Source organism: Natator depressus, chromosome 12 (genome assembly GCF_965152275.1).
Source record: "Natator depressus isolate rNatDep1 chromosome 12, rNatDep2.hap1, whole genome shotgun sequence".
NCBI lineage: Eukaryota > Metazoa > Chordata > Testudines > Cheloniidae > Natator > Natator depressus.
Genome location: NC_134245.1, coordinates 38917302 through 38930906, shown reverse-complemented (window position 1 = coordinate 38930906; position 13605 = coordinate 38917302). Strand labels below are relative to the sequence as shown.

At 43.7% G+C, this 13605-nt stretch overlaps 1 protein-coding gene across 8 annotated transcripts in view; it reads right to left on the bottom strand.

Moving 5' to 3' along the window:
* ZC3H18 (zinc finger CCCH-type containing 18) overlaps nucleotides 1-13605 on the bottom strand; it is a 58862-nt gene that overhangs the window by 9457 nt on the left and 35800 nt on the right. For all 8 annotated transcript variants that reach the window (XM_074968897.1, XM_074968898.1, XM_074968895.1 and 5 more), the window contains 5 exons: nucleotides 6536-6736; nucleotides 5197-5322; nucleotides 3970-4071; nucleotides 2060-2203; nucleotides 597-749 (listed from right to left, as the gene is read on the bottom strand). In XM_074968897.1, the coding sequence (XP_074824998.1) occupies nucleotides 597-749; nucleotides 2060-2203; nucleotides 3970-4071; nucleotides 5197-5322; nucleotides 6536-6736 (726 nt within the window). The remainder of the gene's footprint in view (nucleotides 1-596; nucleotides 750-2059; nucleotides 2204-3969; nucleotides 4072-5196; nucleotides 5323-6535; nucleotides 6737-13605) is intronic.

The following is a 13605-nucleotide window of genomic DNA, read 5'->3' as shown; positions in this document are numbered from 1 at the left end:
TTCGTGTCAAAGAACTGAATGGTGTCTTGGGGCAAAACGTGCAATGGGAACCATTCTTGCAACCTTATTTGCCATTAACAGTGCAAAGCACCACCACTAGCCAGATCTATTAGATGCTTTCTGATAAGCAGTGCTGACATACCAGGCATCAGCCCTAAAGAGATCCAACAGTGAGATTTAGAGATAAGTTTAGAATAGCAGCATTGTGTAAGATGAATGCCTATTGCCGTAGAAAAACAAACACCCTGGAATTTGTATTTACAACAGCAAGGTAAATGTTCAATTAAGATTTGAAAACAGGGGGAGAAGAGGCTTCAGCCCCAAATTAGAGTGAAAATGGATAATTCAGGGCACATTGACAATAATTTCATTATTTCCTAGAATAAGCAACATGGCAGCTGTTAACATTGTTTTCATTTTTCAAAATTTAAGACTCATTTATATACTCTGGGCAAATGCATCTTTCCTTGTACTGCACACACCTGCTTGTAAGGTGGTTTCCTGCACTGTGAGCTCTCAAACGTGTCAAGTACAACACTGACACATAACCTGAGTCTGTTAACCTTTATGAGAAAGTGTGAAACATAGTGCTTTACCTGGATTTTCTGGACCCAGATGGGGAGGGGGAAACTGAGGCAGACGTCGATCGGGAATGAGACCTGGAGAGAGACCGAGACAAGGACCTAGATCGGGAACTGGAGCCGCTATAGCTGCTGGCACTGCCACTGATGCTGCCACTTACAGTCCGCCTGCAAGAGAGCAAAAGAAACCATTCTCATCTGATTCTACTCAGCAATAAAGAAGGGTTGCTTTTTGTGCATTTGATCAATGGTGAGCAAGAGGCTTCCAATGCAGTTATTTACATACATTGACTGACACTAGACAATACAGCAGAGAATTCTGTTTTGTCAATCAAACAGATTTCCCTGTCCTGGCCATGCATCCCCACTTCCGAACAGCAGATATTTCATGAGAGACTGAATGGTGCTGGTTAGAACAGGACACAGAACAGCACTTCTGTCATGTCCTATTGCATCAGTAGCGAATATTTCCTAACAAAAAAGTGTCAACTGCACAAGATTGTGGGGCTGACTTGTAGCGTGGACTACAGAAATATCAAACTCGCCACTCGCTACTTAAAGTTTGGGGTGACAAGCTAACTGGTACCCATCTTCTAAATTTTCACATTAGGGACGGTTTATTTCCATTTCCTTTTCCTTCTGCGAACACTGACACCCATAACAGTCACGTAAGGGATCATGCAGCGTCTAAGGACTCCTAAGAGTAACCTGTTCCAATAAAGGAACCATAACCCACTTTTCTAAGGGGAGAGGAATCCTAGCAACCAGAGACAGAAGTAACTCAAGCTTTCCAGTACTGTTCTCTAGTCACTATTAAGGAACAAGGGGAACAGCTCCATTCAATGCTAAGAATTGACCTAGGAAGCTTGGAATTGAAAGGAAAATAGAATTATGGCATAGAACTTTATTTTTATTGATTTAAAACACCAGGATCTAAGAAAACTGTTGTTTGCCCTCAAAGGGCACATCAATTTAGCTAGGTCTGAGGGAAGTTCCACATTTTTGAAGTCACATTTTCTTCTGGGTTGGCACAGTAGAAATCTTCTCTTTAATTTATTAAGCATCAGGTGCAGGCCAGCACCCAACTCTGCAGCCCCGAGTCCTTCCCTCCCTTTACTTCATTATGGCGCATAACCCTCTGAATTCAACATAGCTCTGAGCTTCCTTTGCTTCCTCAATGGCTGGACTAACCAATCAGCTGCTCTAAAATGTGTGTTTTCCCTATGAGCGTTTCCTATTGGTACAATTCAAGGATTCCACCTGCTGTTCTCATTCAACAGGTCTCTAGAGAGATTGGCCTGGGGTTTTTTTTATTGCTTGCAAGTAATACATTCTGCCCCTTTTCTGGTTCCCCTGCTATCCCAGGGGACAGATTTCTCCTCTAAGTCAGAGTGAGTTCTTGGTTAATTCCTCAATTAGCAATTACCCGGCTCTTCATTTGTATGCATGATCAAACCCCTCTGCCCAGGTTCTCCTACCTCCTGGGTGGAGTCCTCGTTTGACGTTCCTTCCTTCTTGCCTCTCTGTTATCCCCCGGTTTGGCTGGCTCTGGTGCAGCTGTTGCAACTTTAGTCAATGGTGGTGGGACTGGAAGGGCACCTACTTTCTTCACAGATTTCTCACTGCAAAGTTAAAATGGAGTTTTGATAATCTCGTGTATGATCAAACACCATGGGCATGTAACACGGGGATTTTCAGGAGCAACATATTTCCCACTGCTGAAATATTATACAATTCCTGTTACAATTGCTTTTTGGAAAAGTCAACGTAAACCATATTTCACAGAAACATTCTGACACTACAAAGCCCCTTAACAAGGGCAGTTTATTGCATTCTAATACGAAGGATTTTTAAAGAGATCAGCTATTATATAAAGAGGCAGTGTTATGGCGACAACCTACTCCAGCAGTTTACAGTTCCACAAGTTCCCCTTGGAATTGGTTACTTATGATACACAGGTATCTGAAACAAACGTCTGCTTACAAGTTGTGGGTCAGACTTTAAAGTTAGACACACAGAACTAGCTTGTGTGCAAATAACTGATTCACTTATCTGTACTGGACGTTTGCATGCTAAGGTTGCGTGCAAATGTATGCATCGATTTGCGCATGCCTCATTTTGAAACTCTGATCCTAGACTTTTAGTCTTGCACTTTACAGTACGCAGTAAATAGCAGACTTGCGCATTGCCTTTAAGCTTTTATACTGAACATACCAAATAGGAAAGGGGTCATTTCAGCACATTTCCAGCATTACTCTTCTTCAGGCCCATGATGAGCCAATCACTTACATAATAGTTGGCAATTGTCCAGCGTTCACTGTGATAGTGATGTCACACCCATTATTAACCAGGAGTGGAGCTGGCTGGCTGCAAAGGCTGTTAGTTTCTCCCTTTTGCTACCTATTTCAATATTCTTATTTTATAACCTGCAGAACACAGATATTAAATACGTGCTATGTTTGACCGGGAAAAGAAAAGGCGCCATTTTAGGCAGCTGTGGGGTTGCAATGCTGTTCTGCAGTAGATGCAATATTACCAGAAGAGAACATATAAAGGCATCACTCCACATGGGACTCAGTCCATCAGAAGGCACGCCATGGGCTCAGGAAAGTGAGTAAATACTGAATTAGAAATGGGCTGAAGTAGTCATGTGCCCTGCTGGAGCATTCAGCCTGACCTCCAAGTTGTAACTTTTGGAAAAATTTCCATGTCACCTTTAAAAACAATGACCTCAGTATATAGCAGAGAAACATTCCCCAGGATAACCATGTGTACTATGTTAGTGTGACAGAAGTGGGTGAAATATGAAATATAGGCCTATTAAAAAAAGCACAAGGGGTGACATAAGCTACTAAACAAATATTTTAAGTTTACATAGCTATTGTACTTGTGTTAATTCATACCCAACAATTTGCAAACAGACACACCCTAACTGTATACAGCTATATTTCTGCTCGCTAGTTTAATGATATGTGTAATACACACTAGCTTTAGTCACATGCTTTATATCACAGAAACCCTTCTACAAGAGTGTCATTCAGATTTCGTATCTGTACACACCCAATTTACAAATCAGTATGTGTGTACATATGGACCATTTACATATACCCATATGCGTAGCTTGTGTACATGAACTATTAATACAATTAAGCGATTGCCATTTTTGCAACCCTACCTCTATGAGATAATGGAGAATACAATTAATCAAAGACTTAAACGCAAGTGTCAATCGATACAAATAACATTCTGTATTTACAGTTTTCAGTAGGGTGGGTGATTTCAGAACCAAAAGTCAGAATCGTATTCCGGGACCCTTTAAGGGCCAAGGTGAAACTACAGTTTGAGGGCTTTCCTACACCATCTCTTCCAAGTAGACAAGAAGTCTTACCCTTTTCCAGCAGGTGGTGCAGGCTCCCCTTTAGCTTTCACAAGCGCTTTGTGTGGAGATGGTGTTGGGGAAGGAGAAGGGGAAGATGAGAAGGATCGCGACCTGGGCAATTAAATAAAAAAAGATTAGCTCCGGGCGGAAGAGAAGGTGTACATCATTCAACTCAGTCCCTGGGATCACAGAAAGGTTCTCTCACTTGTGGTCTCCAGGCCTTTCAGGTGTGGGGAGTACCCTCTTCTTATTTGTACCTTCTCCTTTCCTGGGTTAGGTGGCTATATTGCACGGACTACTTCTAGTGGGACAAAACTTGTTCTCTTAGTGTCATACCTGCCCTCTGCTCTAGATGCCAGTATGGGAGATAGGAATTCTGAGGCACAAATTGGATGTTAGCCAGAAAGTGACTAGCTCTCAGCTATTCCATCTTAATGCTTGGGTCCAAGTCCTCCATACTCCATTTCAGGCTTCAGGTCCACAGGCAGGCACACCGAATGGGTTTTTATTGAGAGAGAAACTAGAGACGAGATCATGCTTGCAAGTGTGAATTCTATTTCAAGTCCCACGTATTCCTGCTCTGGCCGAGACACTCCAAATGCAATCTACAGTCACTTAGATAGGAGCAAAAAGACTGGGGAACAGATTAAGCTCTTGCGATTTCCTGAAACGTGAGGGGAACTATCAAGCAGAGTATAGCAAAGCCGAGAGAGCCAAGTGCAGGAGTTATTTCCTGGACTGGCACTTAAACAGTAACTAAACCAACTAACATTAAAAAGTTATAGAATCTAGTTAACAACTTTGCAAGACTTTCATTTCCAGGTCTTTTAAACAGTGAAAATGATTCTTTCAGACCTACTGTGTATGAACAGGAGGTACAGAAAGTATCAGTGGGAAAGAAGCAACGAACAACAGCGTCCACAGAGAGAGCAGTAGGTCCGTCCACTGAACGGAGCTGTTTGGTGAGAAAATTTTAAACACTGTTTTGAAATAGAGGCAGTGCATGGTCTGTAAGTATTCCAGTATTTTAGTTCCCAGTAATTATCTTTATATGCTGATCTTGCTGTTTAAGATCATCGTTGGTTTGACTATTTTTGTTTCAGATACTGGTTTTGTATCTGCTTTTAATATCTGAGTAACACAAAGAAAAGATTTTAAAACTAAGCACCCTATTTATTTATTTTGGTGAGTAGAAGAAAGTTGCAGCTGTTGCATTAGAAGCCAAAGAAACAGTACCTGGACCTGCTGCCTGAGAAAGAACTGTGTCTGGAAGAGTGACTAGAGTAGGAGCTGTAGGAAGAGGATCTGGAACGAGATCGTGAAGAACCAGAACCAGAATAGGAGGATGAGCGAGAAGACGACCTGGAAGAAAAAGATTAACAACTCATTTTGGGGAAAACAAAATTTCTCATTTTCAGTGCTTAGTTTCAGGGACTCTCCTGAACATCATTCAAACCTCCCACCCCCATCTTCAAGACCAGTCCAGGGACATATTACCCTATAGATCTATAATCTCTCTCCCTGCACCCCACGCCCCTCATTTCCTGCTTCGATGAAGAGGGCTCTCTTGCAACCACCACACCAGCCATCTGGAACAGGCTGACCACCTTCCTCTGCCCGAGTGACTCTCCATCCCTTTTTGGGAAAGGGCAGCTCAGAATCCAGCTCTTCTATATGATCTTCAACCACATCACCACCAGCTTGTTCCCCGGTGGGCCAGGATGGCCTGACCACCGCTGATCTGAGTGGGGGGAGGAATCCAGAGAATGCAGCAGTTCTTAAGATAAAGGTATGTTGGGATTTATCTTATCAGCGTTTTATACCCGTTTCAGAGCCAAATCATATCAGTTTGGCGTGCTCTGTGTATCTCAAGTTCGCTTGAGGTCCTTTTTCTTTTTGGAAACCCAAAGTTCAAATCTTTAAAGGGAGTTAGGCTCAAGCCTGTGCCCAAATTCTCCCTGATTCAGTACCTGCTTTCCACGGGGCTGTTCTGTCCTCTATGGCTCTATTCGACCTGGTTCCTGGGCTCCACAGTCTCCATGCTCCCAGCTTTTACCAGACTCTCCTTCAGCAGTCAGAGCACACCCTTCCTATCACCAACCCTCCCGCTGCTACCCCTGGAGTGAGCTAGGTTGATTTATATGGGCCACATACCCCACCCCCCAGCAGCAGCTGCAAGGATTAGTGACTAGAGCTGAACCTCACTCAAGTTCTAATTTCCTGGGGTAGTCCACTACCTACAGCTGCTTCTTGGAAGACTTCCCCTTGCTCCCAGTGACAGTTCACTGTTGCAACCCACTAAGCTGTAAACCAATGTGCCCCACACCAGTGTTTACAATTACCAGTGCTCCAAGCCTCTCATCTCCTCCTGTTACCCCTGCTTGCACCCCATTCCCACTGCTATACAGGTCTAGGAATGGTACATGGAAATATTCAATTGTGCTCTAACAGACCAGCAAGACTTGCAAGTGCCCGTCGAAATGGCTGCTCTATTGGACAGGTAACCATATCACAGGAATAATCCAAGGAAGGCTCACGTGTTCGCTCTCCCTCCGTCTCCCCTGCTTCCATTTACCTGGAAGAACCAGAGGCAGATGCCGATGACGCAGAGGGTTTCCGGCGTCTGCGTGCACGGCTGGGAGAGGCAGACATTCCAAGTTTCTTCTTGGGCGACTTGGATCGGCGCCATGGGTCTTTCCATTCATCTGCTCTCTTGGACTGAGAGCTGGTGGTTGTAGTTGTCTCCTTTTCCTTCTTTGGTGGCTCAGGTTGACGGCTGGAAAATACACATGTTTTTAACTACCTGGCATTCTCTCACATGTATAAATATCTTCCAAGTGGTAATACAACGTAAAACTTGATGGCAGGGGAGACATTCATTTCTCATGTTCATCTGTTTCACGGCTGCAGCCCCAGGCTCAGTCCGACAGGACTTTTGTACAGCATTTACACAGAACGCAGATCATTTAGGACAGGTATGCAGAGCAGTATTAGGCTTTTGTTCCATCCCTCCATATAGCATTACTGTCCGTTTCCAATGCCACTCTTTGATATACGCTATTTAATGCAAGGTGAGTGGTGGACATGGTGATAAACCATGACTTGACCTAGGTTTTCACACTGCGTCCATAACCATATCTGAGCATCTGACCGTGACTCTGCATTTATTCTTGAGACTTAGCTGACCACTGCAGGGCCTGTTATTTGTATTTTTATAGCCCTGTTAGGAACTGAATTGCCATTTTGTTAGGTCTAGTATAGATGCATAGTATGAATCAGTCCTTGCTCCAAAGAGCTTACAGTCTAAACCAACAAATCAGAGGACAATAGAAAGGAAGCATTATCCTCTTTTTACAGATGGGACATAGAGGCACAAAGGGTATGGCTACACTGCAATTAAAATCCCGCGGCTGGCCCGTGCCAGCTGACTTGGGCTCATGGGGCTCAGGCTGCAAGGCTGTTTAACTGCAGTGTAGATGTCCGGGCTCAGGCTGGAGCCCAGGCTCTAGGACCAACAAGGTGGGAGGATCCCAGAGTTCTGGCTGCATCCTGAGTCAGCTGGCATGGGCTGGCCGCGGGTGTCTAATTGCAGTGTAGACATACCTAAAGTGATTTGCCCCAGGGTCCCACGTGGTCTGTTGGCCCAGTTGTCTCCCAGGTGGCTTGGGGAGATAGCAAGGTGATGCTGGGTGCGTGTAATCTCCAGTGTAAGATCTACCACTTTATAACCGAATTTAGTCTACTGAGAATCTTATTTTAAGCTGTCCAGGGACTGCTAGATCTCAGAGGCCAAGGTGCCAAGATTACCAAAGATCTCAACTCAAGGGTGTTTCACCCTTCTACAGCACTCTAACCCCCACTCTCAAGAGCTTTTTGAAAGAAACCACCCACTGAATTCTCAAAAGACACGAAGTCACTGACTCCAGGTTCTGATTCATCAGAGACAGCACATCATCCACACTGAGCATGAGCTTGGACTGAGTAAGCCCAAGAAAGCAAACCTGCTGCATACACCTATGGCCTAGTTTGATACAGTGCTTTCTCCCTGCTTACACTTCCTGGAGAGGATTTTTGCCTGGAAAAAAAAAAAAAATCACAACAGGAAGCCTGGTTTCCATATATGCTTCTGTTATTGACTCAGCAGTGAGCATACAACCAGGTGAACACCAAGGGGGAAATGATGCTTCTGTGTGGGCATTTCCACGGTTAGTCTTTCCTCAAGAGCTACCTGCTTACTCAACATATAGTAACACCCGGCAAACTGGTTCAACTCTCTATCATCAACTAGTCCTGGCTCTGGTCCAGTTAATATCCTGCAGGGATATCTGACAGCCAGCATTCAAAACTATGCTAACAGGCTACAAAAATTCTTACCAGACTAAGGACACTCCTTTTTCTCAGGTCTACTTCAGCCTACACTTGTTCAACAGCTACATCTCAACTATACCCAGTCTTTCTTTAAATGAAAGCCATTCCAGTTATTGAGGCTGGTAGCTCATGCAACCTACCCTGCTGTGTTTTCAAGTGGATTTACACACATACAAGACACCATGTACTCCATGGTGGTGTTGGCATGTAGGCAGTGAAGAGAAATAAAAGAAGCCAGCTCTTAGCAGCTTCAAGAGGGTTGCTGACTCATCTCAGACTGCTGCTGGCTCATGATGTGAGGAAAGATGGTCACAGCAGGGAAAGACTCTAGGTGCACAGTGAATGGTGAATGGAGAGAAAGTAATCAGAGTCAGGGTAGCTTGCATGGGATTTTAGGCATATTTGATCTAAGCTTCAGCGTGTCTTGCAGCTTTATGCCTCGTAGAGCACAGAGATACCACACAGAATGGGAACTACAAGTCTGCTTGCAGTAAAGTAGTCAGCATGAACCTTGACCATGCACTCTGATAGTAACTCCTCTCTCCAGGATACCAGCCACATAAGGTGCTCTGTGTATATGAAGTTGCTGTATATCCTAGACAGGGGGACATTAATGTGTTCACTACTGAAACATCCAGCATGGCAATACTTCTGTTCCACTATCAAAAGACTTTCATGATGAGGTTTGTTCTGCTCCAATGGAAATCTGCGTGCTAACTATTAATGCTCCGTCTTGCTGCTTTGTGCTGGGGATAGGGTGAAAGACAAAGGAGGATGGCTCATACTTATCAAGCCATAATTCAGTTAGCCCATTTATCAACATGTGGATTCCTTCAGATTTGCCCTATTCAAAATGAAAAGCAGAATGTACGTCATTTGCATTTATAGCACATGGATCATCCTGTAGTTACATGAGCTCCTCATCTTCCAGTTTGTAGTATTTAATAAAAATAGGATTTATTCATCAATATAAACATTCAAAAGAATCTATTCACCCCCTGCTGAAGTGAAGCTACAGCTGAGGTGGAACGCAGTGATTGTTTAGAAGCCAGGACTGGCTTTAGGCACCAGCAAAGCAAGTACATGCTTGGGGTGGCACAATTCCTGGGGTGGCACAATTCCAGGGGCGGCATTCCGGCCACCCCCTCTTTTTTTGTTGTTGCTTGGGCAGTTGTGCTCTCGGAGCTTGGGGTGGCAAAAAACCTAGAGCCGGCCCTGTTAGAAGCACACAGCCAAGTGACTGTACAGCTCAATTTAAGAAGTCTGTTCCAACTGATGCTGCATGAGGTTATTAAGGAACCAGAACATAATTAACCAAATTGGAATTTGGTCAGGACATAAAAGGAAAAACCCTTCTTTTGCAAAAAAGCACCCTGAAATCTTGAGTGACCTCAAGTAGCGAGGGCCTCAAGTTTCCACTGATCTGAAATATGAAACCTCTAAGTAAAGAAACACCCAGGGAAGCCTCAATGTACATATTAGAAGGCCCCTTCGTTCTTTTTCACTAAGGAATTGACTTCTGGTAAATTGGTATCAGGCACTCCAACCAATGCAAGAGTGTTTATACAAGGCGGCTGCCCAGGTTTAACTAAATCAATTTCTAAACAGAGTTAAATTAGGACAGCTGTCTGGGGAAGACAAGGCCTGAGAAACAGGTGAATGTAAGTCAGACAAGGTGGGGGAAGTAGTATTTCGTTTTGGTGGTGAGAGAGAAGCTTTCAAGCTTACACAGAGCTCTCCTTCGGGTGTTGGCCCTGGTCTACACTACAAACTTAGGGTGGTACAACTACATCGCTCAGGGCTCGCCTACACTTACAGTGCTGCAGGGGCACAGCTGCCCCGCTGTAGTGAGTCGTGAAGATGGTTTCTACACCAACTGTAGAAGTTCTTTTGTTGGCGTAGGGACTCGACCTCCCTGAGACGTGGTAGCTACGTTGATGGGAGAAGCCCTCCCATGACATACCACTTTGCACACCAGGGGTTAGGTTGCTGTAACTACATCGCTCAGGGGTGTGGATTTTCCATGCCCCTGAGCGATGTAGTTAAGTTGGTAGCGTAAACCAAGCCTCGGGGGTGACATGGTGTTTGTGCCTTGTCTTATTTTTCAGTATGAGTTCAACTGAGTGCATAGTGATTGTCTGGCTTCACCCACCTAGTTGCTATTGGGGGATTTAGTGCACTGGATGAGGTACACCACAAGTTGTGATAGGTATGTGCAGGACTCACAGATCTTGAAAGGTGCTGTGGGGTGTGTGTGTTGATTATTGTAGGAGTGGAGATATGCCTGCAGGTTTTGCAGCTGGTTGTTCTGGCAGGGTCTGGGGGCACTTTGAGTTGGTGTGTCCTGGTCTGTGGGGAGCTTGCTTGTGATGATGAGCTTGGAGAGGTTGGGGGCTTGTTTGAAGGCCAGAAGAGGGGGCTTAGGGAAGATTTCTTTCAGGATGGGGTCTCCATCGAGTATGGGTTATAGTAGTTTGATGATACCCCGTACGGGTTCCAGTGTGTGTGTGGGGGGGTGGGTGACAACTATAGATGTGCAGTTGGAGGAGGTTTTATTTCTGAATTGAAGCACGTTCTCTTGGGATATCTGGATGGCCTGTTGCATGATGTGATCAACTTCTCTGGTCGAGTGTCCCTGTTTGGTGAAGGCGGTTTTGAGTGTGTTTAGGTATATCTCGGACTTTCTCCTTGGAGTGCCTGGCTGTAGATAACAGATTTCTTGGTGCGTTTAGGGTGGTTACTGGATCTATGAAAGCAGATGTGGTGATCGCGGGTTTGTTGTATGTAGCTGTCTGTAGAGTTCCATTGTTGAAGCCTATTGCGGTGTTCAGGAAGTTGATGCTGGTGTGGCAGTGTTCCAGAGAGAGTTGAATGGAAGGGTGGTGGTTGTTGAATCTGTGGTGGAAATCTATGACGGAGTTTACGTCGCTGGTCCAGAGGATGAAAATATCATTGACGTCTCTCAGGTATATCACTGGTTTTGTGGAGCATTTGTGAACCTAAGTAGCAGTCAGAGTCACCTGTTTGGAGTTTACCGCCCAACTACATTCAGAGAGTTAAATCACAACAGGGAACAATCCTGCACTGCCTGGGGGATGGACTAGAACCAGATGGCTTAATAGGTCCTTCCCATCTCTAATTTCGATTAATCCCTAAAGTGACTAGATGTCAGTTGTAGAAAACGGAAGACACATTAATTTGGAATTTCAAATTGTGGTGATCAAGAAAAGGATTCAGGCTGAGCTTGTTTTTGCCAGGGAAAGAACATGGAATAAAGCTAACCATGCTGGAAATGCAGTCAGACTGCCGATCACCACTGCACACAGCTTAATCTGCAGCTCTCAAACAATCCAATTCTAGGACTTTGTTGAAGCATGTCATTTAAATCCATGAGGAAATTAAAAGAGGAAGTCTAACCTCGTGCCCCAAGTTCTCCCCCCAATGTATTTATGCAAATTATTGTAAGCATTTCTAATCTACGGCCAGGAAAATAACTTAGAGAAAGTGCTTCCTTCCCCTCCCCCACATATGACATCAGTCTACCACAGGTAATGCAATCTTATCACACAACAATACCAAGTGATGTCAAAAGCTTCAGGGCTATTGTTCTGAAGTGTACCTACATTTCCGTTTTTGAAAGAGGAAACTCCATCTTTATTATTTGAAAATAATTATTTTCTAGCAGGAAGGTAAAATTTTAAAGTGCATTGACATCAGCACACATTCTCCAGCAACGTACAATGGAATTTTACAGCAGGAAATAAAAACCAAGGAATGTTTGGAAGTGTTTGTCTGAACAGCCATTAAGGTTTAGTCACTTAAAATATATATATAAAATTAAGATCTGTATATATGTGTATTACCAGATTTTTAAGTCTCTTAGTATGCTATGGGAGATTAATGACTTCAAATTTGGTCATTTGCATGTGCAATTACCCAGTTCGGGCACAGGTGTGAAAATCTGTTCCTTGCAGTGCTATCAATTATAAATGTTAATGTGCCACTGAAATGGATAGGAACAGTTTGCATCTCTTGGAGCATTTCAGGCCAAGACAGAACTATGTCCATCGTGTCTGGAAGCTTTTCTTCAAAACCACAAAGGACAAACTCTAAAATTCAATAAAGCAGACGCTTTCATTCTGTAGAATCGGAATCTATCACCGAGACTGGTATAAATATATTTAGGAAACGGGACCTGTCTTGCGGGCTGGGTATTTGACACTTTAGAGCTACAGCCTTCTCTGTTGTGGGGGTACAAGTGAAAGTGTCTAGTCACTCTGTCTCATTCTTTACAGTAATTTTATAAGAGCGGCACACATTCTTTCTAGTAATTCCAGCTTTGAACGGCAACTAAGAGAAGGTCCTCTTAGGTACTCCCTTAGGTCCACATTCAAGTCACACAAGCCACTTGCTGATCCCAGCTTATGTTCACAAAAATCTTTCGTTTTTATTGTGAAAGTGGTGGACAAGCCTGTATAGGTAGGAAGTCTTTACAGGGATGCTAAACTTTAACAAAAGCTACCGTCAATGGAAACATTTTCACTGAAACCTTTTAAAAGTTCCATTAATTCTAAAAAAATCATTTCTCCGCAGCAACATTGCAGCAGTGTGCTAGTCCATGAACTTGACTGTGAGGCAGACTTAACAGAACTGACACTGACTAGCCGATCTTCCGTGCCTAGGCTAAAATATAAAGTGTCAGAGAAAACAAATAGGAAGAAGGAAACATTTTCTACATCATCATTAATAGTCTACGTTTGTCAAAAATGTGAGATTTTTAAAATGGAATGTTTAGAAGTTTTTAATCTAGCAATGCTTCAACACGACAGCTAAGATTACTCACAAAACAAAAAGGGATGTTAGATGCAAACCCCAGCCCGTCACACAATTTTGTATATTAGGATGAAATCCTGTTACTGACTACAATAGAATATTGTGCTGCATTTCTGAGATAATACCAGCTGTTATAATACACAGTATCTACCCAGAAAGGACACAAAAGCAATTGAAATCAAACAGCAATGCAGAGGTGGTTAACCAAGACCTACTAGGAAAGAAAACACTGACCGAGGAGCACTGAAAATTATGAACTCTTCTTGCTGAATGCCAGCTCTGACAGGTTGCAACGGCATGTGTCTCACAGTTGTGAATCACGCTCAGTTTGCATTGCCTTATTTTGAACCACTTTCTTCCGGGATCAGCCCTATTCTAACACTTTCCAGTTTGCACACTGTGGGTGACCAGATGCAACTGCACTGGTTGGTTCTCAACTCAGAA